At 36.6% G+C, this 24983-nt stretch overlaps 1 protein-coding gene and 1 long non-coding RNA gene across 2 annotated transcripts in view; one reads left to right on the top strand and one right to left on the bottom strand.

Moving 5' to 3' along the window:
* Positions 1–17103, top strand: part of LOC137014643 (uncharacterized) — a 49475-nt gene extending 32372 nt beyond the window's left edge. The window contains exons 2-3 of the long non-coding RNA XR_010893880.1: positions 431–569; positions 16968–17103. This is a non-coding gene — a long non-coding RNA (uncharacterized lncRNA). The remainder of the gene's footprint in view (positions 1–430; positions 570–16967) is intronic.
* The window catches only part of tln2b (talin 2b), a 182943-nt gene that overhangs the window by 20363 nt on the left and 137597 nt on the right, over positions 1–24983 (bottom strand). Inside the window, exons 37-51 of the mRNA XM_067379062.1 lie at positions 22140–22321; positions 20862–20994; positions 18669–18770; positions 17266–17436; positions 16986–17132; positions 13720–13821; positions 13518–13637; positions 11334–11480; positions 6650–6816; positions 6345–6528; positions 5790–5915; positions 4512–4628; positions 1060–1245; positions 630–737; positions 442–547 (exon numbers count right to left, since the gene is read on the bottom strand). Of these exons, the coding sequence (XP_067235163.1) occupies positions 442–547; positions 630–737; positions 1060–1245; positions 4512–4628; positions 5790–5915; positions 6345–6528; positions 6650–6816; positions 11334–11480; positions 13518–13637; positions 13720–13821; positions 16986–17132; positions 17266–17436; positions 18669–18770; positions 20862–20994; positions 22140–22321 (2098 nt within the window). The remainder of the gene's footprint in view (positions 1–441; positions 548–629; positions 738–1059; positions 1246–4511; positions 4629–5789; positions 5916–6344; positions 6529–6649; positions 6817–11333; positions 11481–13517; positions 13638–13719; positions 13822–16985; positions 17133–17265; positions 17437–18668; positions 18771–20861; positions 20995–22139; positions 22322–24983) is intronic.

Raw genomic sequence — 24983 nt, 5'->3', positions numbered from 1 at the left:
GGGAATTCAATTCTATCCCTTCTTCTCTTTTCTCTCACACTATAACTCATTGTAAGTGTGTGTGTGTGTGTGCCCATGCCGGTCAGTTACTCAAGTCTGTATGTGTGTGGCCTGAAACTGGAGAAAAACAACACTGTGTATATCATACTCACCTCCATCTGTGGCAGAAAAGGAAAAAACAACAAAGCAGTGTTATAGAAAAGAGCACCATCAGCCCAATGCACAAATTCAGCTCAATTGACCTGCAGTGTACCTCTCAAGTGCATATGCCATTACCATGAGATTTGTGCTCACGGAAAGCTCAGCGGAACACGAAAACCCGTCATTCAAAAAATTTTATATATTTGATTTCCTTCATTATAATAGCCGAAATTGCCTGTTAGTTTGTTTAATTGCAAGGCCTTCAATTGTTTGTTTCCATATCTGTTAGAGTGTGCTCACCTTTCATGGCTTCAGCAGTCTGGATGAGCTCCGTGACGGAGCCCGCCACTTTCTTGGACAGTGTGACCAAATGCTGTTTCTGTTCGGCCGTGGGTTTCTGCAGGACCTGTGTGGAGTAAACAGACAAGGTTAATCACAGAACACATGCACAAACACATCCTGTAAAAACTGTCGGCGCGGCCACTCACGAGCAGGACGTGTTCGAGCAAGTCGATGTATCCGGTGGTACACTCGATGCCGTAGAGCAGAGCTTTATTCCTCACATCCTCGCCCACTTCTGGGTGGTACGCGGCTTGCTGCAAGACACCAATACAAATTTATGGAATCTGCAGAATTTTGGAGCTAATCTGTAGTTTTATCTGACTTTGTGGACTGAAGAAAATGCAAAACATCATGACAACACTAGAGGGCGCAATTTAGGAGTCAAAAGTAGGTTAGTGCTTAATGACATTGAGAAATAGAGCATTGATTGTACATGGAGCAAAACAATGTGTGTGTATATAAACATATTTTGTTGGAATTCAATCGTTTATGGATTACCAACATACAGCTGATCAGCATGCAGTGAGATTGTGTTTGTGTGAGTGGGCATATGTGTGTGCGATGGTGGATAAACACCTTGCAGGTGGTCAACATGTCGGAGATGGCTTTGCGGCTCAGGTTGGCAGTGGATATCACGTCCTCCTGCTGAGCAGAGTTGCCTGCTGCCACTGCTTTGGCCGTCGCTACGGTGATGCCCTTGGTCATGCGGATGAACTCTTCTGGGGTGGTGGATTTCTCCGGAACGTCCTTGGACTGGAAAACCTTGAAAACAGATGATGCAATAGTCGGGCAAAGGAAGAAATATTTCAAACATATCTATTTCTCTTTATTGAATCTTACATTTTTAGAATCAGGGCCGGTTTTCTGTGCACTAATACAGCCCTGATGGTCATTTGATAAAAAGATGACTAAACCAGAAGATAAAATTGCTTTCCTGTATCGCTATCTCAATCAGTGTCTGATAAGTGGAGTAGGGACGCCCATGGGAGAAGGAGAACGAGGAGCAGGTGGAGAACAGGCAAATGCTCACATGGTATATTACTCTGTATTACCAGTTCATATCACAGATGGATGGGTTTTTACCTCTGTCTGAGCTAAAACTAATTAAGCTGGACCTAATTGGTACTAATTTACAGCCAGATTGTAATTCAAGTTGATTGTATTAGCATATCTTAATTAGAATCAAAATGAACATGACATAACCGACATTTCCAATATATTAACTAGTCTCAAGTGCTTAAAAGATGTTCACACAAAAATGGATTTACTCATCCTTGTGTTGTTCCAAACCTGAATGACTCTCTTTTTTGGGGTGGAACACAAAACGAGATATTTTGAAAAAACATCTCAGTGTTTTGTTTTGTAAATATAAATTCAATGGCGTCAATTGTTGTTTGTTCAAAATTACTTCTTTTGTGTCGACAGAATAAAGTCATTAATGCAGGTTTTGAATGGCAAAATGACAGAATTTTCCTTTTTGAGTGTCTATTTACACTAAGTGCAAATAGCGTTTCTTGTTGGCAAATGCTATTTACACTAGCTCCGCCCACCAATATCTGGTTGGGCCACTTAAGTTTTTAAAAATACGCACAAAACTCAATGTCTTCAGTGGCGCAGCAGTAACGATTAAAGGATTAGTTCACTTCCAAATAAAATTTTCCTGATAATTTACTCACCCCCATGTCATCCAAGATGTTCGTGTCTTTCTTTCTTCAGTCGAAAAGAAATTAAGGTTTTTGATGAAAACATTCCAGGATTATTCTCCTTATAGTGGACTTCAATGGCCTCCAAACGGTTGAAGGACAAAATTACAATTTACAGCAATCCCAGATGAGAAATAAGGGTTTTTTTCTAGAGAAACCATCGCTCATTATCTAAAAATAAAAATTTAAATTTTATACGTTTTAACCATAAATGCTCATCTTGAACTAGCTCTCTTCTTCTCTATTTGAATTCTGGCAGTGTAGACACTGCTAAGTGTATTACTGCCCTCCACAGGTCAAAGTTTGAACTTATTGTCACATACAATATGCTAGTGCAAGTATATAACAATTAGTTCAAACTTTGACCTGTGGAGGGCAGTAATACACTTAGCAGTGTCTACACTGCTGGAATTCTAATAGAGAAGAAGAATAAAGCTAGCTCAAGATGAGCATTTATTGTTAAAAGAAAATGATTTTTAAGAAAATGGCCGATCGTTTCTCTACATAAGACCCTTATTTCTCGTCTGGGATCATGTAAAACACTTTAAAGCTGCACTGAAATGGCTTCAACCGTTTGGAGGCCATTGAAGTCCACTATATGGAGAAAAATACTGGAATGTTTTCATCAAAAACCTTAATTTCTTTTTGACTGAAGAAAGAAAGACATGAACATCTTGACATGGGGGTGAGTAAATTATCAGGAAATTTTAATTTGAAAGTGAACTAATCCTTTAAGGCTTGCAGACCTGGCTTTTAACGTGATTGACGCAGATTAGAATCTGCCTTTTGCCAAGCTCGCATTTACTTTCAATAAATATGATAATAATGTTCTAAAAGTGGAAATAAACTGTGAGCGAGTGTTTAATAATATTAAAAGTGTTTATTGGGTAGGATTAGAGGAAGGTGTAGGGTTTTTATTCCCCCAATAAGGCAGCATCCATTTAATAATTTTAATAAATTTACACTTTATGATATTATTGCATCCTGTTAATGTACAATAATACTGAGGTGCAAATAGTATCTGCCAATATAAAGTATAGATAGCATCTTTTCTCTTATTGCAAAGAACTGATACTTTTACATGCTGTAAATAGAATATCGCTATTTGCACTTAGTGTAAATAGCTTATCGCTAAGAAAATGCTGCTATTGTCACTTAGTGTAAATAGAATATATTGCTATTTTCACTTAGTGTAAATAACATCTACAGCTATTTGCACTTAGTGTAAATAGCATATATCGCTAAGAGAATATGATATTTTGATTTAGTGTAAAAAAATAGTATAATAAAAGTATAATAGTAGAAAAACTGATACTTTTACATGGTGTAAACAGAATCTATCTCTATTTTCACCTAGTGTAAATAGCATCTACAGCTATTGTCACTTAGTGCAAATAGCCGCTAGGGCTGGGTATCGTTCAAAAATTTTCGATACCGAGACGATACCGATACCTTGACTTCGATACCGATACCTAAACGATACCTTTTTCGATACCAATTTTATAAAATCTGTTTAAACAAGATTACATAACCTCAAAAAAAAAATATTTGGTTTTATATTTTAATTTTGTTGACTTTTTCAGACTCAAAGACTCATCTCCTGAGCCACTGCGGGGAATAAAAAAAGCACAAATTAACAAAATTTACCCAACACAATAAATCAGTGCAAATAGTTTTAATAAAGTTTAGTTTTCAATGCAAAAATTCAGTATGTGAGGCTCTTTTTAAATCACTCAGCAATTGTTCTTCTTCAAAAAATTAATTATTATTAACAAGATCAAAGCGGAAGTAAGAGTGACGCAAGTTCGTTGAAATAAGAGTTCTGTGTCTTTATTAAACAGCGTTCCGCTGTTTCTGCAGGCAGTGCTACACTTTTGTTTTCTGTTAACAGTATTATCTGTTCGTGAACCGGCTGCTCACATAAACAGCCGTTTCTCACCCGTCCATTCGGAGATAAACTGAAAACGAAACCGTTGATTCACTTGCCCTCTCGCACATAGGGTCTCTCTTGCGCGTATAGTTTTATATATTTAGATATAAACAATAATGTAGCGCAACGTTACTTGCTCCTCAACGAGACAGCGAAAGCATTTCTCCGCCCCTCTAAGTTACTCGGCTCCATTCTGAGGTACCGAAATTTGGTACCGAATGACAAGACACTTTTCGATACTCGATAGTATCGAGGCAGTTCGATCGGTACCTAAAAAGTATCGAGTTCGGTACCCAGCCCTAATAGCCGCTGCCATATTTTAAAAGTGGAATGCTCAGTCTCTCTTGGAATGACTCCAGTAAGAGTTCAATATTCACACAAAGAATGTTCCGTACAGTGAGTTCCTGTTTAATGCATTCAATAGTGGCTTCCAGAGCCCTCGTCCCGCGAGTGGCCTCATCTTCCACAGCTTTCACAGTTTTCAGCAGAGAGGTCACGTTCGTCACCATCACCTGTAACATCAGAAAACATAGGGAGGTCAAAGTCTCTGACTGGCTAAGAACCTATTTTTATGCTTTATGTATGACATCTCAAGTGAGCTCAACTAGAGAACGTCAACAGCTTTGTGACCAGTTTTTCACCTGACACACTGAAATAAGGTCAGACACAATGTTATGACAGGAACAGCTGTATCAAATAGCTCAGTGAAATACCTGGTTCTGATCTTTGTAAGGTAAAACATTGAAATCTAAATCATCAAAACATCAGAAAATGATCAAACTAGACCTTTTAACGGACCACAGCTGAAGCCTGTAATGGATTCTAAATCTTGTTTTAGGGAAAGTTTTAAATATAAAAGGAATAAAAGAGGAAACCCAAGAAAACAAAAGGGGTCCTAAGACAAAGCCCTGAGGGACGCCACCACAACTTTAAAAACACACTGAAGAAACAAGCGCGATGAATGTCTGAAGCGAAATCCCAGAGGATCTGAAGTCGCCATATGCTGGAGGAATGTAAAAAAACTTTCTGCGAAGATCACTTAAGTATGCTAAACAAAACATATCATGTTGCATGTATGTGAAAGTTAATCCCAGAGGTTTACCAGCGCCAGGTGAATGATTAAAGGATTAGAGAATTCTTGAAAACATGTGGGGGACGCATTCATTTCTGTTTATACAAGCCTTTATACGATAAACTGTGTGCACTGATCCACAGCATAACTGCAGAAGCAAGCACCATTTCAATTTTCTTTTAATTAGACTTTCAAAATTAATGATTTATGCTTTGCTACATGGCAATAATGGCCTTGGAGAGGAGACAGAAAAAGGAAGAGAGGAAGGGAAGTAAGCAGTCCTTATGCCATCCACACACACAGAATGGTTTTGTCCCCTGCAGTGTGGCCACTGAGTCACTCACATACACACTGAGATACACACTATGATCACTGTAAGATAGGTTTTGATTTGTGGCCACACACCAAGATGACAGCGAGCGAAGACAGCACTCGGCCAAGAAAATGAGAGACAGGGCCAGCTGTTAGACAGGCGCACACACACACATACACACAGAGCGATAGTCATCAGAATAAGATATGACCCTCACTAGGCTGCATAATGGCTTTCTTACAAACAGGAACATACAGACACACATACAAAATCTTCAACCAAACATACCTTGGCGGCACTCTTCAGCTGATACATGGATGGATCGTCCGCTGCTTTGCCCGCGGCACATTTAGTGGCACTAATCAGCTCAGCCAAAGCTTTAGCGACGTCTCTGACTGCGTTTATCAGGACCACCTGAAAGAGATAGAGGGAAGACTTTATCACAACCACCTTTAGTCATGATATGCCATCGGCTTTATCCAGTCCCATAATACACTGCACTCCTTCAGGGATGTCAGAGTGGGAGTCTTTATCAGAACAACCTGTATAATAACATACAAAAGATTATGATTTATTAATCCTCAACGGACAATTTAGATGTTGGGCAGAGATGTGCCATCGGCTGTTGGAATGAGTCAGAGAGTATCTGCACCCAAATGTTGAGACACTTGAGAGGAGAACTAATGATATTCTCATTACACTGAGTCAGGGTGCCAAAAAGGACAAATATAGTCCAGGATAAAAATAAAGGAGCAGACAGAATTAGAACACTTTGGCATTTGGTGTCGTCTACTGAAAATCTTATGACAGATTAGAAAGATGCACCAACAGCGAAACACACACCTGTGTCTCTGGGTCCTCTGAGCCCATGCTCGCGGCGCCCAGTTTGACCACGTCAGTGAGCTGTGTGATGGTCTTGGCAGAGGACTGGGCTGCCTGGGCTAGTTTGTCCTGGCTTGATGCAGCACCAGACACAAGCAGCTTGGTGTCCTCAACCAAGGCTTTAGCAGTTTTCAGTATGTTCTCTCTGAAGAGTGCACAAATAAATACGCTTCAGATCATTTTTGGGCTCTATTCTATGGTAGCTTTAATAGAACAAACCTTTCACATTTTATGTATACGATGCCGAAACTGTGCCTGGTTCTCACCTGTGGTCTGCGAAAGATTCTTCGTTCTCTGCGTTGAGTGTGCCGGCAGAGGCGAACATGATGGTGGTGTCCAGATCAGCGATGATGCCGGAGACAGAACTGGCTGCAGTTATGCAGGCCTGAGTTCCTTTATTACCAGCCTGCAGGGCTGACAACACCATGGACACCTGCAGGACAGAGTGAATCACACTTTATTATAAACTCCATAGGCAGAGTTTGGGTAGCTTTCGAATCCTGTAGGACTTTTCTTGGGTGATGATAATTAAATGGATTTTTCGTTTATTTAATTTTAATTTATTAATTTTTTTATATTTAAAAAAGTATTTTAATTTTAGTATTTTAGTTTAGTTTTAATAGAATGTTTTGATTAATAAATTATAATAATATTATTTATTCATTTAATTATAAATATATATTATACTATAAATAATAATATATTTAGAAGGTTGTTTAATATATTATGATTACAAAATTTCAAAAAGTTTAATTACAAATACATTAATATAATATAATATAATATAATATAATATAATATAATATAATATAATATAATATAATATAATATAATATAATATGAGTAGCCGTGCAATGTGGCTGTACATCAGCACGGCTGTGATTCGGCCGTAGGTAACCGCAGCGTGCTGATATACAGCCATATAGCACAGCTACGAGTGTGATATTGCCTTTATACAACAGTTCGACGGCACAAGTGTGTAAATAAGTAAGAACAACAACAGAGTGTCTTTAAAACCCTCTTTTGTGCAGAACTACCTCTTTCCACCACAGATTCAAATCTCAAGTTGACCAAGTCTCTGTTACTAATTCCAAAACATCACTTTAGAACTAGTAACGAAGGAACGTTGAGTCCCTCCATTGAAACTCATTGTATTTCGTACAGTATTATTGAGAGAGAGAGAGAACACCTGAGCGAGCATTACCTGTGTCTGATATAACATTCATTCTTCAGGTTGATGTCCATGATATTATATCCATCATAAAAATATGTCTGAATGTCCGCTGAGGGAATTGATCTTTGTATTTGTACTTTTTACAGTTACGGGAATTTTCCATAACAGCACTAAAACAAAGTCCTTTGTTTATAAAATTCCCTTTCAATTTAAAAGTTTCCTGCGACTGACTGATTCACTCACTCGTACGCAACACTCATTGTCGCCATCTAATGGCGTATTAATGTAACTTTCACTCAATCCATATTACACGCTAATGGACCCTTTCTCAATACCAAATACAACATATTATTTATATAAAATAATATTTATTGAACAAAAATATTTAAATAAACAACAATAGCCAGTCAATGTATCAATCAAATGTATAAAAGCAGGGCTCTACAGGATGTAAGTTAAATATAGCCTAAATATTACATTATTAAATTTAACAGCCGAATTCTATTTGCTCATGAACAAGTAATAGATTAATAAGACCTGTTTTATATACCTAAAATTAATTATATCTCATGTTTAACCACTATATATTCTCTGCGGGTACACGAGCACTGAATGGCCTGGAGCTCGCATCTCAGAAAACGTCTTAACAAATTGTAAAATAGGCGCTATGATTAAATATGAGTCATACATTTCAATTCTGAACAACTACATTCTCACCTAAAACTCTTAAAACTACAGTTCGTGGTACAACAAGTGTAGTATTTGTAAAAAATATGGTGGATTTGCTCGGCCACCATGAGCTTCAAGCGGAGTGATACAAACGATGAAAAGGTAGGAGTGCTGTTATCACTAGTATATTGCACGACTGTCAGCCAATCAGATTCGAGAACCAGAAAGAACTGTTGAATAATATAATATAATATAATATAATATAATATAATATAATATAATATAATATAATATAATATAATATAATATAATATAATATAATATAATATAATATAATATAATATAATATAATGTTCTTACAAGTTACGATAAAAGAAATACAAACTGATCCTAGATCTGTAAAAACACAAATGCTGAGAGATTTACCATTTACTAACACTTTAGAAAGAGAGAGCGAGACCAACAGAGAGAGGTAGGGAACGATGGAGTTGTCTTCACAAGTAGATGAAAAGCCATAAGGGAGGCATTCAAATGCAACCATCCCTATTCACTTTTAATACAGAAAGGTTTGAATTGAATTGAGCTAGTGGGGGACTCGGACACATTTAAGCAGAGCTCATTTAAAGCAGCGAGGGGTCACAGCACCACCACAGTAGGGGCAGAACAAACTCCAGCTACTGAGATGTAATCAAAGACAATATGACACAGTGATGAATGTAATCTACTATATACAATCTCACAAGAAACACAGTGGGGGCTTCCTGCATTAATTCGAAAATATGGTATAAAAACAGTTGGAACACAAAGAACGAAAAGTGTAGTCAGAAAAAGGGCAGTCGACTCTCATTGTGCCTACCTAGAGCTTGAGAAGATTATTGTGACTGGTAAATCATTCTCACCAGTCACCACAATGCTACCTACAATTTTATTTGTATTTTCTCAAGCCCATCTAGACAATGTTATGTCTACCACTGACATTAAACTCTAAATATTGACAGAAATGTTTGATGTCACTGCATGCTAGAATACCCTGGAATTTTTTTTTTTTGCTTTGTCATCAGGTTCATGTCAGTTTTGTGAAGGCTGACGGTCAGCAGCAAAACTATTTATAATCCATACAATATGATGAAATCCTGAAAATACATTAATTTTTTTAAATAGTTTAATTTAATTTCATTGCTCATGCAAACATTCTAGTGTGTTATGAGTGGTTGCCATGGTGTTGCTATGCCATTTGCTATGGCATTGTGGGTGGTTGCTAGTGTGTTGCTATGTGGTTTGCTAGGGTGTAGTGGGTAGTCGACAGGGAGGAACAAGGATGTTGTTATGCTGTTGCCGGTGTGTTTTGCATGGATGTTGCTTTGCTGTCGCTACGGTGTTGTGGGTGGTTGCCATTGTGTTGCTATGTGGTTGCTAGGGTGTTGTGCAGGGTAGCAAAAGCATTGCAGTGCTATTACTAGGGTGTCATGGGTGGTTGCCAGTGTGTTGCTGTGTGGTTGTTTGGGTGTCATGGGTGGTTAACAGGGAGTTACTATGTGATTGCTAGGGTGCTGTGGATAGTAGCAAGGACACTGTTATGCCGGTGTTAGTGTGTTGTGAGTGGGTGCAAGGATGTTGTTGATTGTTGCTAGTGTGTTGCTATGTGGTTGCTAGGGTGTCGTGGGTGGTTGACAGGGTGTTGCTATGTGATTGCTAGGGTGTTTTGCAGGGTAGCAAAGGCATTGCAATGCAATTGCTAGGATGTTGTGGGTGGTTGCATGGGTGTTGCTATGCTATTATTAAGGTGTTGTGGGTGGTAGCCAGTGTTTTGCTATGTGGTTGCTAGGATGTTGCTATGCTATTGCTAGGGTGTTGTGGGTGGTAGCCCATGTATGTGGTTTCTATGGTGTTGTGCAGGGTAGCAAAAGCATTGCAGTACCTTTACTAGGGTGTCATGGGTGGTTGCTAGTGTGTCGCTGTGTGGTTGCTAGGGTGTCATGGGTGGTTAACAGGGAGTTGCTATGTGATTGCTAGGGTGCTGTGAATAGTAGCAAGGATGTTGTTATGCCGGTGTTGGTGTGGTGTAAGTGGCTACAAGGATGTTGCTTTGCTATCGCTGGTGTGTTGTTGGTTGTTGCTAGTGTGTTGCTATGTGGTTGCTAGGGTGTTGTGGGTGGTTAACAGGGTGTTGCTATTTGATTGCTAGGGTGTATTGGAAGGAAGCAAGGACAAACTGTAGCTATGTCTTTGCAAGGGTGTTGTAAGTTTATAGAATTCTTAACCTTACTGAACATAGCATACAAAATAAATCAGCATTATTTAAAAAATGAAACAGACTTTAAATACAAGCACCATGAACCTTTAACTCTTTCCCCGCCACCACCTGCGTTTTCACAAAAATTTTGTCCGTTGGGCTCATTGTTTTGTTGTATGAATATCTGAACATGCAATATATCAAAAGAAAGAACAGACCCTCTGCTTCTAAACAAACAACAAGAAAAAATAACAACAACCTTATTTTATTGTAGCTTCATGCATTCCTTTTTTTTAATCAACACTTGAATGTGGGCAAGTTTCATAAAAAACACATCATTTTGAGCAAAAAGCTGAGAAAAATCCAATTTTTTGTCAAAGAGTTCATCCAGAACGGATTCAGAGTGATGATCAAAACATAGATGGACTAAATCAAGTTCATCAACACCCAAAAGCTTGCACAGTCCTATAGCTCATTCTGGGTCAACATTTCATTCAGGAACGTTAGGCAGTTTTGATTTATATGCTGATTAATGTTGATGATCGTGTTAGCTTACATGTGCATATGATCACATATGCTACTGCTTGTTTCTGCATCTTCTTCGCCTGTGTTTTGATCAGGAGATTCAGTACTTTTTCAGAAGATATGTAATAGCGCCCCCTACCATATAACACTGAAAACACAGAAAGCCGTAAAATCTCGTCTTTGGCAGGAAAGCGTTTTCTCATAAAAGACGAGAGAACTCATTAATGGAAAATAGTTAATTATAGAGTTAATTATAGACATTCGGTTGCGATTTTCCTTGATAAAAATGTGATTAAAACATAAACAGAGTACAAAAGTAACGGCCTCCCACAATAGCAAGCAAGCCTACCTTTTCAGTGACGGCACGGGCATATTCGATCAGCTCTCTCTTGGAGAAACTGTCCGTCGGGCTCATCTGCAGGGCTCCAGCCTTCTGAACCAGGTAGATGCAGCCGTGACCCAACTCCTGCACCCGAGACTTGATCTGAGATCCCACCTGGAAACACAGCAATGATATCGAGTTTAGGAAACAGTTGGCATTCAAGTGAGATTGAATCTGGGTCGAAATCTGAATGTATTCATCCTCTGCGACTGCTCTAAAAGCTACTGCCTCTGTTCAACTAAGCTCTATCCAATAATTAAGAAGTGATTGTGACGGCCTTTGAGGGGGCCCGACAGCACTGTATGTTCATTACCTGACACACAGATCCATGGGTGGGCGGCTCTTCATTATGAATATCACAACGGGCTTTTAAGGCTTGTGGGGGAGCGTGGTTGCTATGGTAATGGCAGCGGCCACTTATGTAAAAACACTAGGGAAGAGAGAGCTGGTGACTACCCTGTCCACGTGTCAGGTTCCTTTTTTTTTTTTTTTTTTTTTAATGTGGATAGAGCAAAGGTGTGAAATAAGTTGGCTGGTGTTTGCACCTTTTTTCACAGGCTTAACGGCACACAAAGTGGAAGTATAAGGTTTGCTATATATGCATGACCAAGGCGAATGTGTTTGCACGAATTAACATGGTGTGGAATGAGTTTATTTTTATTATATTTAAGTGGTTATGATACACAAATGTGGATGAGATTTAAGAGTGAATAATGACTAAGATTTTGATCTATTCCTCACACAAATTTATCAAATGGCTTTAGAAAACTTGGAATATAGTGTACAAGTGTCAATAAAATGGTCTGAATGAGTTTTTTGTTTGTTTGTTTGTTTATGTAAATTGAGAGTAATTTTAAGGTTCATAAATTTTTTTCATATATATTTTTAAAATGACTTTTTTTCTGAATTTTCTGCATGTCATAAAAATACTAGTGCTGCCAATCGATTAAAAAATAAAGTAATTAAATTGCACATTTTTCTGTAATTAATCACGATTAATTGCACCTAACATTAAAGTTTTTAATATATTTTTATATTGTAATAATTTCACATTTAATCTCCAAATTAATCCAGAATCAAAACAGTTATCAAACACTTCACAGTCTTTACTGCATAATTTAGATTAAAATATAGATACATTTTTATTAAAGCTACAAAAGTTATTCAGCTAAGAGCAGTGAGTGATTTTCTTTTTCTTTTGTTCTTTGATTAACATTAATGGCAGATTGTAGCAGGTTTAATTAGGCTGCTGTCACTTTAAGAGCTGGGGCACATGACGCGGATCTGCATCCTATTTTCTCACAATTCTTTGTGTTCATGTAAGATTTTTTTAAAACTTATTTAATGCTTACGAGGATACATGACAAAATGCATTTTGGCATAATTTTGTGTGTGTCCGAGACCTCAATGCGGCTGGTGTTAGTAGGTAGCATAACTCGACAGTGGTAAATGCTACCAGCATCATATTCATGTGGTTTGAGGGTTTGTTAACGTCCTTACCTAAACCTACCCTTAAAACAATGCAAATATAGTGTTGGTAGCACAATCTGATAGGTAGCATTATTCGTCAGAACACCGGCAAACGGCGCTCCAGTACCGCACTGCGTCTTGCCGCGCTTGAATGGTTAAAAAGCATTTGCATGAATAAGAGAGTGATCACATAATGTAACGCTAGCTAAAGGATGATGGAAAAAACGGATGCTGCGTTAATTGCGTTAAATATTTTAATGCGTTAAACTGAAAAAATTTATTGCATGCATTAACGTGTTCATTTTGACAGCACTAAAAATATGTATAAATACAACTATATAATATATTGTTTTGATTTAAATTTATTTTATTAATTTTTATCTAATATTAATAATAATATAGTGCACAAGTCATATGAATATGAAGTTTGATGGGGCTTTCATTGTATGGAAAAGATCCATTTTGACTGCTATCCATTTTGAAAAGATCCATTTTGATCTAAACATCTCTTTTTGTGTTCTTCAGCTCTCAGCTGAGCTAATTCAGTTTCATTTTTAGGTGATCTGTTCCTTTAAATCTAGAGTTTGGGCCATCTGCGTGTCTATTATCGTGTGTGTAAAGGAGCATTTCTCAGATCACAGGTCCGGTGGGGGTAGACGCACTAACTGGACGGATCCTCACCTCCTCTGGCTCGGCAGTGGCAGCTGCCAGACGGCCTTGTTGTGCCAGCTGGCTGTAATCCACCGTCACCTGAGACGCCAGTCCACCCAGTTCCTCCGGACAGGTCACTGACTTAGTCATCTAGAGTAACATAACAGAACACGTGATATATGCACGGTGGTACGTGAGAGGATGTGGAAGCATTTTGAGAGAGCGTCCTCACCATTTCCTGTGCAGTAATGGCGATGGCTTTTGAAAACTTCACCATGGTGGTCTGGTAATCTACAAAAGTGCCGTCAGGCTCCGGCGGAGTTCCTTCATCCATCTGAGAAATGGAGAGACCCAGATAACAGTGATGTAATGCTGGAACGAGTCCTAATACAAATTACAGTCTTCACGTGGCTCATGTGCACGAAGTTGCGATCATTCCCGCAGAAAATGATCAGAGTGCAGATATTCAATTGACTGCCATTGTCTTCCACCATGAGTCATGACAGTATAATGAAAGATGCAGAGATGATAAATGGAGATGTTGTGCCAATTCAGTCTAATGATGAGATACAGAGACAGCTGTTGTGTCTGTGACACATTTACATATGAGAGTGCCAGCTAAAGATGACTTTGATGAGAAAGCATTCTAGAGATTTCTAATAAAAGAACCAAAAATATAGATTTTTAATAAAGCATATTTTTAATGTTAATATATATATATATATTAGCAAGTCTGCTTAATCAATTACCAAAGAAGCATGTCAAAATTATTCAGGAAAATAAGATTTTCTTATCAAGGTGATAAAAATGTTGTGTAGCAAAGATGAGTACACCCTCCTAAAAGTTACTAAATAAAATGAAATAAAAATTTTCTGCTGTAAGTTTAAGGCAATGTTTGATCAACAGGTAAGTATGCTGAACCAAAACATTTAAAGAGAAGTAATTTCTTGACAATTAAGTGTTATATAGCCCACTGAATCATTCTCAGACTTGATGCTGACAACAATGGAACCACTTCGGAGAGAAATGTCAGGAGACTTATTTCTTAGCACAAAAGAGGACAGTGGTACAAGAGGATTACCAAATCATTGTTTTAAGTGTGAAAATATAGTAAAAGTAACACAGAAATTCAAAAACAATGGACTTGTGACAAGGCCCCTGAAATAATCAGGTCTTCATTTTAAGCTTTCGTTTAGTGATGAGGGATTTTTTTTGCTAGACAAAGAGCAGGAGAAATACCAAGCGAGTGTCTCAGAGCCAGCAAAAGCTATGAAAAGAGTGACTGTTTATCTCACAGAGTAAGATGCAGCCTGCAGAAATGACATGCAATGTTGTTATTGTACCTACTGTAACCAAAGCACAATAAAGTCAGTTAGACATTTCAAAAGCCCATATTTACAAAATATAGATTCTGGGAATCAATACTCTGCTCTCATGAGACCAAATCAATCATTTTGGATCTAACAGGATCCAAAATGTTCTGGTGTTGCTAGAGGAGGAGTACATTGAGAAGTGCCTGGTTCCCACAGTAAAGTTCAGTGGTAGTAAAGCTCTTATATAGGGATATATGAGTGCCGAAGGTGTGAGGGAGTTGTGCTTTATCAATGCTGTCATGAATTCCCACACCACTGTGTAATTTAATGATGTTTTATTAACAAAATTTGGGAGGAGCAACGTTCAAATAATCTGACTAATCATCACGTCATTTCATCCAGCTGTTAGCAATCAGTAATCAATATATCTACCCAATAAGCATGAGTGAAAGCATATATATAAACACAGTCAACTCACCCCTATTCCTCGACAGTTTTACAGCATCCCCTCCACCACCCCGTCTCCTCACACTTGCCTGGTTACTTTCCTAACCAGAATATGGGAGGAGTACTTTGGGTTTGGGCCAAAATACCGAGCTCGGAGACCTCTCTTCGGACAGCACACCAAATATGCATACTACTATGCATACTATTTACTATCTGATTATTTGTAAGTGTGAACTAGTGAAATACACAAACTTGAAACAGAAGATGTTACCCTTTCCTCATTCCCTGCATTGTTGGGCATTTTTTTAACATGATAATGAGGATATACATTCTCCCAAGGTGAAAAAACTTCTGTGGACATGTATTGCACTCAATCTTAACACTCTTGAGTGCCTGTGGGGAATTCTGTAGAGACGAGTTGAGCAACACTCCCCATTAAAGATCAGGGCATTTAAGAAGCTCATCATCCAGGAGTTAAACATGACAGATGTGACAATTTGTCATGAACTTGTACACTCCATGCCAAGAAGGGTCGGAGCAGTATATTCAAAATAATGGAGGGCATACTAAGTACTAGAATATTACACATTTGTTGAATTGAATCCAGGATGTACTAATTTCTGCAATCCTTAATTTAAACAAAATTGGCTAATTTACTTATTTTATGACTATTAATTACATATATTTCTCAGTTTTTATTAGTCATATGTTTAATACATTTTAGGTTTGCCATCTTTCCATGAATTGTATTAGTGATCATAAAGAAAATACATTTTTTGTATTTGTTCAGAGGGGGTGTACTCATTTATGCTGTGCACTGTGTGTGTATATATATACATACATACAGCTATGGAAAAAATTAAGAAACCACTTAACATTGATTTCTGAACTTGGAGTGGTCTCTTAATTTTTTTAATTATATATATATTATGGAGGGCATACTAAGTACTAAGTACTAGAATATATATATATATATATATATATATATATATATATATATATATATATATATATATATATATATATATATATATATATATATATATATATATATATATATATATATATATATATATACATATACATATACATATATACATATACATATACATATATATATATATATATACATATACACATATATATATATATATATATATATATATATACATATACATATATATATATATATATATATATATATATATATATATATATATATATATATATACATAAAATAAAATGACTGTTGGACCAACACCATAATATATATTTGAGTATATTGCGACTTTATATCATGCAATTCTGACTTCAGAACTCACAATAGCAAGAAAAAAAAGTCTTAAAAAAGGCAGAACTGTGAGAAAAGTACCAATTACCTTTTTTAATTTTTTTATTATATGGAAGAAACAAGCTTCCATAAATTAGAGAGTAAATAAATTTTCTCTGTCACAAAAATATAAAGAATGTTGAATATATGTATTTTTCAGTGTTAGACAGTCCCTTTTTATTTCTTTTACTTTCTTATTTTTCATATATATATTTAATAATAATAATAATAAAAATAAAATGTATTTTTATAGACATTAATGGTATTAAAAAGTTTTATATATATACCGCTAAAATATCTTATTTGGTCAATCATGTTCAGACATTTTTGTATAATGATCATTAAACTGTTTAATTAACTTTTTTGGAAAAAATTATCGTTTTCCACTAGTTTTCAAGAATCACTAACCCGTCCAATGGACTCAGCGATGGACTCCACCATGCCGCCCACCATTCCCCCCTCACTGGCTGCCTCGTTTAAGGTCACCATGATGTCATCAACTGCCTCCTTCATCAGCTGGGCAGCTTCGGCTATGGCATCATGGGTGTGGGTCGCCTGCGAAAAAAAAACTTTGTTCTTTCCAACCAAGCTATGTGAATGTGCCATTGGATTTTGTGTGCCAAGTTTGCAGATGTTTTCAGAACATGAACATGAAGCCCCCGTGCATTGTTATTTCCATGTGTCATACCTTAGGGTTTCCTCCGCCCTCTTTGGCAGCGTAGAGCATCTGTAGAGCAGATTCAAACAGGGTTTTGGTTTGATCTAGTATGTTCATCTGCTGCTGGTGGTCAGCATGTTTAGACGCCAATCCCACTGACGCCACAATCACTGGCTCAAAGTAGCTCGCTAACTGAGTCACCTGGGGAAAAAAAAAGACGTGTTAAGAATATCTGGCATGCAAACATACAGTTTCCTGGATATATTTCAGGCAAGAGTGATATATAGAGGAAACTGATGCAACTTCTTGATTTTTCAGTTATTTGTGTGATTGACAAGCCGACAAACACTTTAGACGGGAGGCATCAATATTGGTCCAAACAAACACAGCCGGACTTAATTAAACCAGGCTTAGCACACATTATTTTTTGTAGTTTTTTTATTGTTTTATAGATACGCTGTCATACTGTGATCAATTCATAATGTTTATTCTTGAGATTCAAGTGGTACTATGTGATTTACACAAAAAAGACATAATATATGGAAGTATGAAGACAAGGTTGTTGATCCAGGAACATTTCGTACTTGTGTAAATCACATTAAGCCTTTGGGCAAAATCATGGGCTGCATCTGAAAGCTTAAAAATGCTGCATTCCAAGGTAGGAAGGCATCAAGGCAGGTTCTAATCCAATGTTAGCTTCACTTCCTGTCTCCTGAGATCTGATCGATTTTGATCGACTTTTTCCACCAGCACAAGTTCATTCTATATGAATGAACTGAAAACACTCACTTTGCTCGCCCCGCGCCAGTAGACACGCACCATTATGAATGGCCGTGCGGCCTTTGCGCATTTTACTTTCGCTTTCTAATTAGCGCCAATTCGGGATTCGGTAATTGCTTGAATGGTGGGTTCATTATTATTCTTAATGAAAAACACAACAACAAAACAGTACAATGACAAACTCGCTTAAATAGGTGCTTTTACATTTTGCTTTGAAACCAAATCTTCCGCCATCATCTTGTCAGTCGAAAGTGAGGCGAAATGGGTGAAGTGAGGTGAAATCTGACTCCTGCTGCTGATATGTGCTGCGACTCTTGTTCGGCTCATGATGAACTGAGCAGACGCGTTCAGTTTTTAATTGTAGTGTCTGTTCTCTAACTGAACTAAATTATTTTTATTACTATAAAAATCAAAACGACAGTAGGGGGCGGTGCCGCCATGGGCAAGTGATGTAACACAGACTATCGCAGCAAGCTTACTCAGAAGTCTGTTTCGTGAGGTAACTTCATGCGCAAACACTGCCTGCAAAGTCATTGCCTGATAAGGCAGCGAGGCAACAAGTCAGCTGCCTATAGCTTTCCGACACAGCTGTGGATTCGCTGCAGTGGTAACATTATTTTTGGTTCCACTATTGAGATCCATGTTTCTGTTACCTTGTGTCCGAGCTGAGCTGCTTCCCCTCGCGCTGCAGTGGAGATGGGGTCAATGAGGTGGCCGATCTCCTGCACAGCAGAGGTCAGCTGCTCCTGTAAAGCCTAATGGAGGCAGAGTTACATTAGCATTAGCACAAACACTGATGATACGAGCACTAAAACATTTAAGGGGGGAAAATATAGAAAATATCAATTTGCTGATTTGAAATCAAAACCTTCTTTGCTCAAAAGTTGTTAAGGTTACTACTGACCAGCACATTTACATAGTGATGCATATTCAGTTTTCCACAACTTCTACTGTGATGAACACAAATGTGAACTACACTGCCACATGGAAGACAGCCAATCATAATAGATGTTATTTACATACACTGCCCTCCAAAAGTTTGGAAACGCCCTAGAAAAGTGGGGTTTTGGACAATATTGGCATGAAGCCTTTTTAATTTGTGATAATTTTGCACTGATAAGGGATAACACAAACTACGAAAACATATTTTATTATATAAACAGTACTATACCAACAGCTGACCCAAAAATCTTTTACAAACCTGGGCCAAGTTTAAACCAGTAACCAGGCATCACAGCTGGCAAAGGGGCATGTCTGACTTTGACATGCATATATTGCCATTATTATGTAATCAAAATGAAAATTATTATTGCTGGTCTTCAATGATAATGTCAAGTTACTTTAATGTATTTGCACCAAAAAAATTATAAGGATTTATGCTGATATTGTCCAAAACCACACTTTGCCAGGGGTGTTTCCAAACTTCTGGAGGGCATTGTATTCTTAAAGGTAATGTATCAACATTTTAAATTCTTAAAGGTACAGTAACACAAAAAAAAAAAAAAAAAAAAAGGGTAAAAATGGTCATGAAAACTATAGTGATATTAAAATTACAAATGGAACAAATTTGCCCCCCCTTTATTATAATACTAACAATATCACCAGCAACCTTTGATTGCAACAGCAAACAGCAAACTAAAATATACATTTATTTATCCCAAAAGGCAATTTGGTGCAAATCTAAACAGGGTTGTTATTGCTAAATAAAGCTAAAACTGTTAAAAATAGCTATTTTTTTAATTGAAATAAAGCTGAAATAAATAAAATATAAATATTATATTAAAAAAAAAAAAAAAAAAAAAAAAAAAAAAAAATCAAAAAATCAAAAAATGAAAATTAGAACTGAAATAAAATAGTTGAACTAAAATGACTAAAACTGAATAGAAAACTGAATAGAAATATAATAATATATGCTAAATCTAAATAAATATATAAAAAATAATTAAAAGCAAGCTAATAAAATGACAAAAGTGCATATATATATATACACATATATACACACACATACATATATATATATATATATATATATATATATATATATATATATATATATATATATATATATATATATATATATATATATATATATATATATATATATATATATATATATATATATATATGCACTTTTGTCATTTTTATATTTTCTATATTTTCTATTTTTGATTTATTTAAAATTTTAGTAACTGATTATATATATTTTTTATCAGTTACTAAAATTTAAAATAAATCGAAAATATAAAAAAGGCTTATTTAAAATATTAATACTATAAAAGTATATAAATAACACTAAAATAACACTGGTGTGGATATATTTAATAATAATAATTAGTTTCATTTTATTAAATCAAAAATGTAAGTATAGGAACATTTAAAATTGTTTATTTAATTCATGTTTAAAAATGTAGTTTGGTATAACAATAAAATAATACTTAAACATTTTAGAAGGGGGGCAGAAATGTCTTAAAATTCAGCCAAAATTTCATTGGCTTCTCCATTGTGAGAACGTTCTAGTGGCATTTTTAACTCAGTGTTTTTTTTAATGGATAAAAAATTTATAAAAATACAATTTGAATTTTCCATTTAAATCTATTTATAAAAAGTAAACATTATTAATTTTACACATTTTACTATACTTTTAAACAAAATGAAACATATTTAATTGTAAATAAATACACTGATAATTCATTTAATTTTTATTCACTCCACAGATTCATAATGCTTGGCTTCACAATACAAGCTGCTGTAGACATAATAGAAAATAACATTGTGCCAGAGCAACATTAATGAAACACAATGTTACTATATAGTGACGGTAGGTATTAGGCATTTTATTCGTTTACCTCGAGGGAGATGTCGTCTCTGCGGGGCAGACTCTGACCTACGGCGGCGAGGGACACCTGCTCAATGTCCCTGATGCTCTTGTTGATGCTGTCGATGGACTGGTCACACTCCCGCTGCCCAGGGGCCTTGTCCCTATGACAACAGAGGATACAAGGTTGCTGTGGGGTATTTTTCAGCGTAATTAAATTAGGTTTTTCAACTAAACCCGGATATTGTACATTACAGCATCATAAAACAGGAGAGTCAGCTCAGACGTGGGTGTTTTTGCTCTCTCTCTCTCTCACACACACACACAGGGCTGGCTGAGCTCCAGCTCTGATTGGTTGATCTGGGAGGACAGTATGTGGAGGGCAGCCAGGTGGGCAGCGAGCCCAGCCGCTGTTCCTGCTACTGCTGAGAGTGTTACAGTCGAGCCCTTCACAGTCACTGATCTCAGCTCAGATCTGTACGCACTCAGAGCAGAAGAGTGGATGAGTGTCTGATCTGAGTTCAGTCTCCTCATGCTACATCAATCACCCGGGACGCTCTCAGTGGAGAGAGAAACCCAGTAAGAGTCACTTACCACAAAATACAACTCAGCGACATTGGACACAGTCTATTATCCAGCTAGTATTTTATAGAAAACCCTTCAAAACCATTATTGAGGGGAAAAAACTGGCTTCTATAATAAGAAAATTCTTGATATTCTCAAAAAAAAAATGTCATAATTGTGTTAATTTTTAGGGATTCCAATCAAACTTGTTTGACATAAAACTCTTTTGCAACACTGTCATTAGACGAAAAAAGAAATCTTATAAATCTGATATAAACATAATTTATAATAAATGTAACACAAGTGTTAATTAATGTGAATGTTTTGTGTATTTATACATTATTTGATTTCCTTAATTGTTATTATTTTTCAATTTAATATATCATATAATTATTCTATATTGGTTTGTTTAGCTTATAACACTCTCTGGTTTTTCATTTCATTGGTTGTTGGTAATATTACTTCCCCCTGGAGCTGTAATGAGGGGAATAGACTCATGTGTGAGGGAAGATTTGAGAAGAGAAGGAGAGTCCATGTGTGGACTGAACAGCTGCTACTGTTAATAACTTTTGATCTTGAGTTATTTAATCAAGTGGTTTGAATTATACCTCATCTTTTGCCCGTATTATTATTATTTAACACCTGATGGAGACTGAGGCCACTGCAAGCTTTTCACATTCGACAAAAGCAGTCACAAGCATCTTTCTCAACTGCTGAATCAGGTCTTAATTTGAGTGATACAGACCTGATGGACGTAATGAGGCTCTTGATGGAGTCCGACACGGTCCGGGAATGGCCTGCCAAGATAGACCAGGTGGGTGGATCTTTGGGATTAATGATAAGTGAGCGGGCGGTCTCTAATAAGTGGGTGGAGCTGTCCAGCATTGAACGAGCCGAGCGAAGGATTGGTTCCTGGGCAGCTGAACCCTGCGATTGGAAAGAATTACAATTCAGTTTACAGTGTTATTTAATTAATTTGTTTTTAAAATCCCATAAAAAATGTGTTACATATATAAAGTGAAAATATCAACCAAAATTGTACAAATATAATATTCACTGAATGAATTAACATTTCTGAACAAAATGTTTGAGTGAATGATTCTGACTCATTCATAATGAATCAGTTCTGTAACTGAATGAATCAGTGCTTTTTAAAGGTGCCCTAGAATCAAAAATTTAATTTACCTTGGCATAGTTGAACAAGAGTTCAGTACATGGAAATGACATACAGTGAGTTTCAAACATCATTGTTCTTCATCCTTCAACATCATCCTCCTTCTCATATAAATCTCATTTGTTTAAAAGACCTCAGAAGAACAGGTGAATCTCAACATAACACCTACTGTTACGTAACAGTCAGGATCATTAATATGTACGCCCCCAATATTTGCATATGCCAGCCCATGTTCAAGGCATTAGACAAGGGAAGCCAGTATTAACGTCTGGATCTGTGCACAACTGAATCATCAGACTAGGTAAGCAAGCAAGAACAACAGCGAAAAATGGCAGATGGAGCAATAATAACTGACATGATCCATGATTTCATGATATTTTTAGTGATATTTATAAATTGTCTTTCTAAATGTTTCATTAGCATGTTGCTAATATACTGTTAAATGTGATTAAAGTTACCATTGTTTATTACTATATTCACAGAGACAAGAGAGCGGTCGCTATTTTCATTATTAAACACTTGTAGTCTGTATGATTCATAAACACATCTTCATTCTTTATAAATCTCTCCATCAGTGTGTAATGTTAGCTTTAGCCACGGAGCACTATCAAACTCATTCAGAATCAAATGTAAACATCAAATAAATACTTTACTCACATGATCCAACACATGCATACAGTATGCATGACGAACATCTTGTAAAGATCTATTTGAGAGTTATAGCTATGTGAACTTTGTAAATGCACTGTATTATAGTCGAGAGTTCGGGGGGCAGGGAATGCGCGATTTAAAGGGGCCGCAGCCTGAATCGGTGCATAGTTAATGATGCCCCAAAATAGGCAGTTAAAAAAAATTAATTAAAAAAAATCTATGGGGTATCTATATGAGCTAAAACTTCGCAGACACATTCAGGGGACACCTTAGACTTATATTAAATCTTGTAAAAATTGGTTCTAGGGCACCTTTAACTAATCGGTTGAGTAAATTATTAAATGACTCACTCATAAAGACAGTCACTTTTTTTATTCCTGAATGAATCAGTGTTTTTGAACTCATCAGTTGAGTAAATTATTTAATGACTCACTCATAAAGATAGTCACTTGTTTCGTTCCTGAATGAATCAGTGTTTTTGAACTAATCGGTTAAGTAAATTATTCAATGACTCCCTCCTAAAGACAGTCACTTGTTTTGTTCCTGAATGTTCTGAAACCAATAGGGATATGAAAGAAATACAGTTCAGTTTACAATGTTATTTATAGGGCTGGGTACCGAACTCGATACTTTTTAGGTACCGATCGAATTGCCTCGATACTACAGAGTATCGAAAAGTGTCTTGTCATTCGGTACCAAATTTCGGTACCTCAGAATGGAGCCGGGGAGAGGGGGCGGAGAAATGCTTTCGCTGTCTCGTTGATGAGCAAGTAACGTTGCGCTACATTAATTATTTATATTTATATCTAAATATATAACTATGCGCGCGAGAGAGACCCTATGTGCGAGAGGGCGAGTGAATCAATGGTTTCATTTTCAGTTTATCTCCGAATGGACGGGTGAGAAACGGCTGTTTATGCGAGCAGCCGGTTCACTACAGATACTGTTAAAAGAAAACAAAAGTGTCGCGCTGCCTGCAGAAACAGCGGGACGCGCAATGTTTTTTAGACTTGTTCTGGACAGGTACAACACACAGCAGCTTTACAGCGTTCGTCCCTCAAGTCTACAACACGCGACCGGTTCGTGACAGGCTCTAGTTCGCCTGCACGAGCACAGGCTCTGGCTCCAGAACGCGAACAATTCTGCTGGAAAAGGGGTATCATCAGCATCCTCCTGATACTGCCATACCGCGGATAATCCGCGGGTCGGGCCAAGTAATAAAAAAATAACATTCCATTTAATGGCGGGTGGATGAGAGATAAATCATTATTGTGTTGATTTTAATAAAGACATAGAACTCTCATCTCACGATAAGACGTAACGAACGTGCGTCACTCTTCCACTTTGATCTTGTTAATAATTTTTTGAAGAAGAACAACAATTGCTGAGTGATTTAAAAAGAGCCTCACATACTGAATTTTTGCACTGAAAACTAAACTTTATTAAAACTAGTTGCACTGATTTATTGTGTTGGGTAAATTTTGTTAATTTGTGCTTTTTTTATTTCCCCTCAGTGGCTCAGGAGATGAGTCTTTGAGTCTGAAAAAAGTCAACAAAGTTAAAATATAAAACCAAATATTTTTTTGAGGTAATGTAATATTGTTAAAACAGATTTTATAAAATTGGTATCGAAAAAGGTATCGTTCAGGTATCGGTATCGAAGTCAAGGTATCGGTATCGTCTCGGTATCGAAAATTTTTGAACGATACCCAGCCCTAGTTATTTATTAATTTTTTTTTTTTAAATTCCATAAAAAATGTGTGT

Source organism: Chanodichthys erythropterus, chromosome 24, assembly GCF_024489055.1.
Source record: "Chanodichthys erythropterus isolate Z2021 chromosome 24, ASM2448905v1, whole genome shotgun sequence".
NCBI lineage: Eukaryota > Metazoa > Chordata > Actinopteri > Cypriniformes > Xenocyprididae > Chanodichthys > Chanodichthys erythropterus.
Note: the sequence above shows the minus strand (reverse complement) of the source record. Positions and strands in the feature narration are given on the sequence as shown.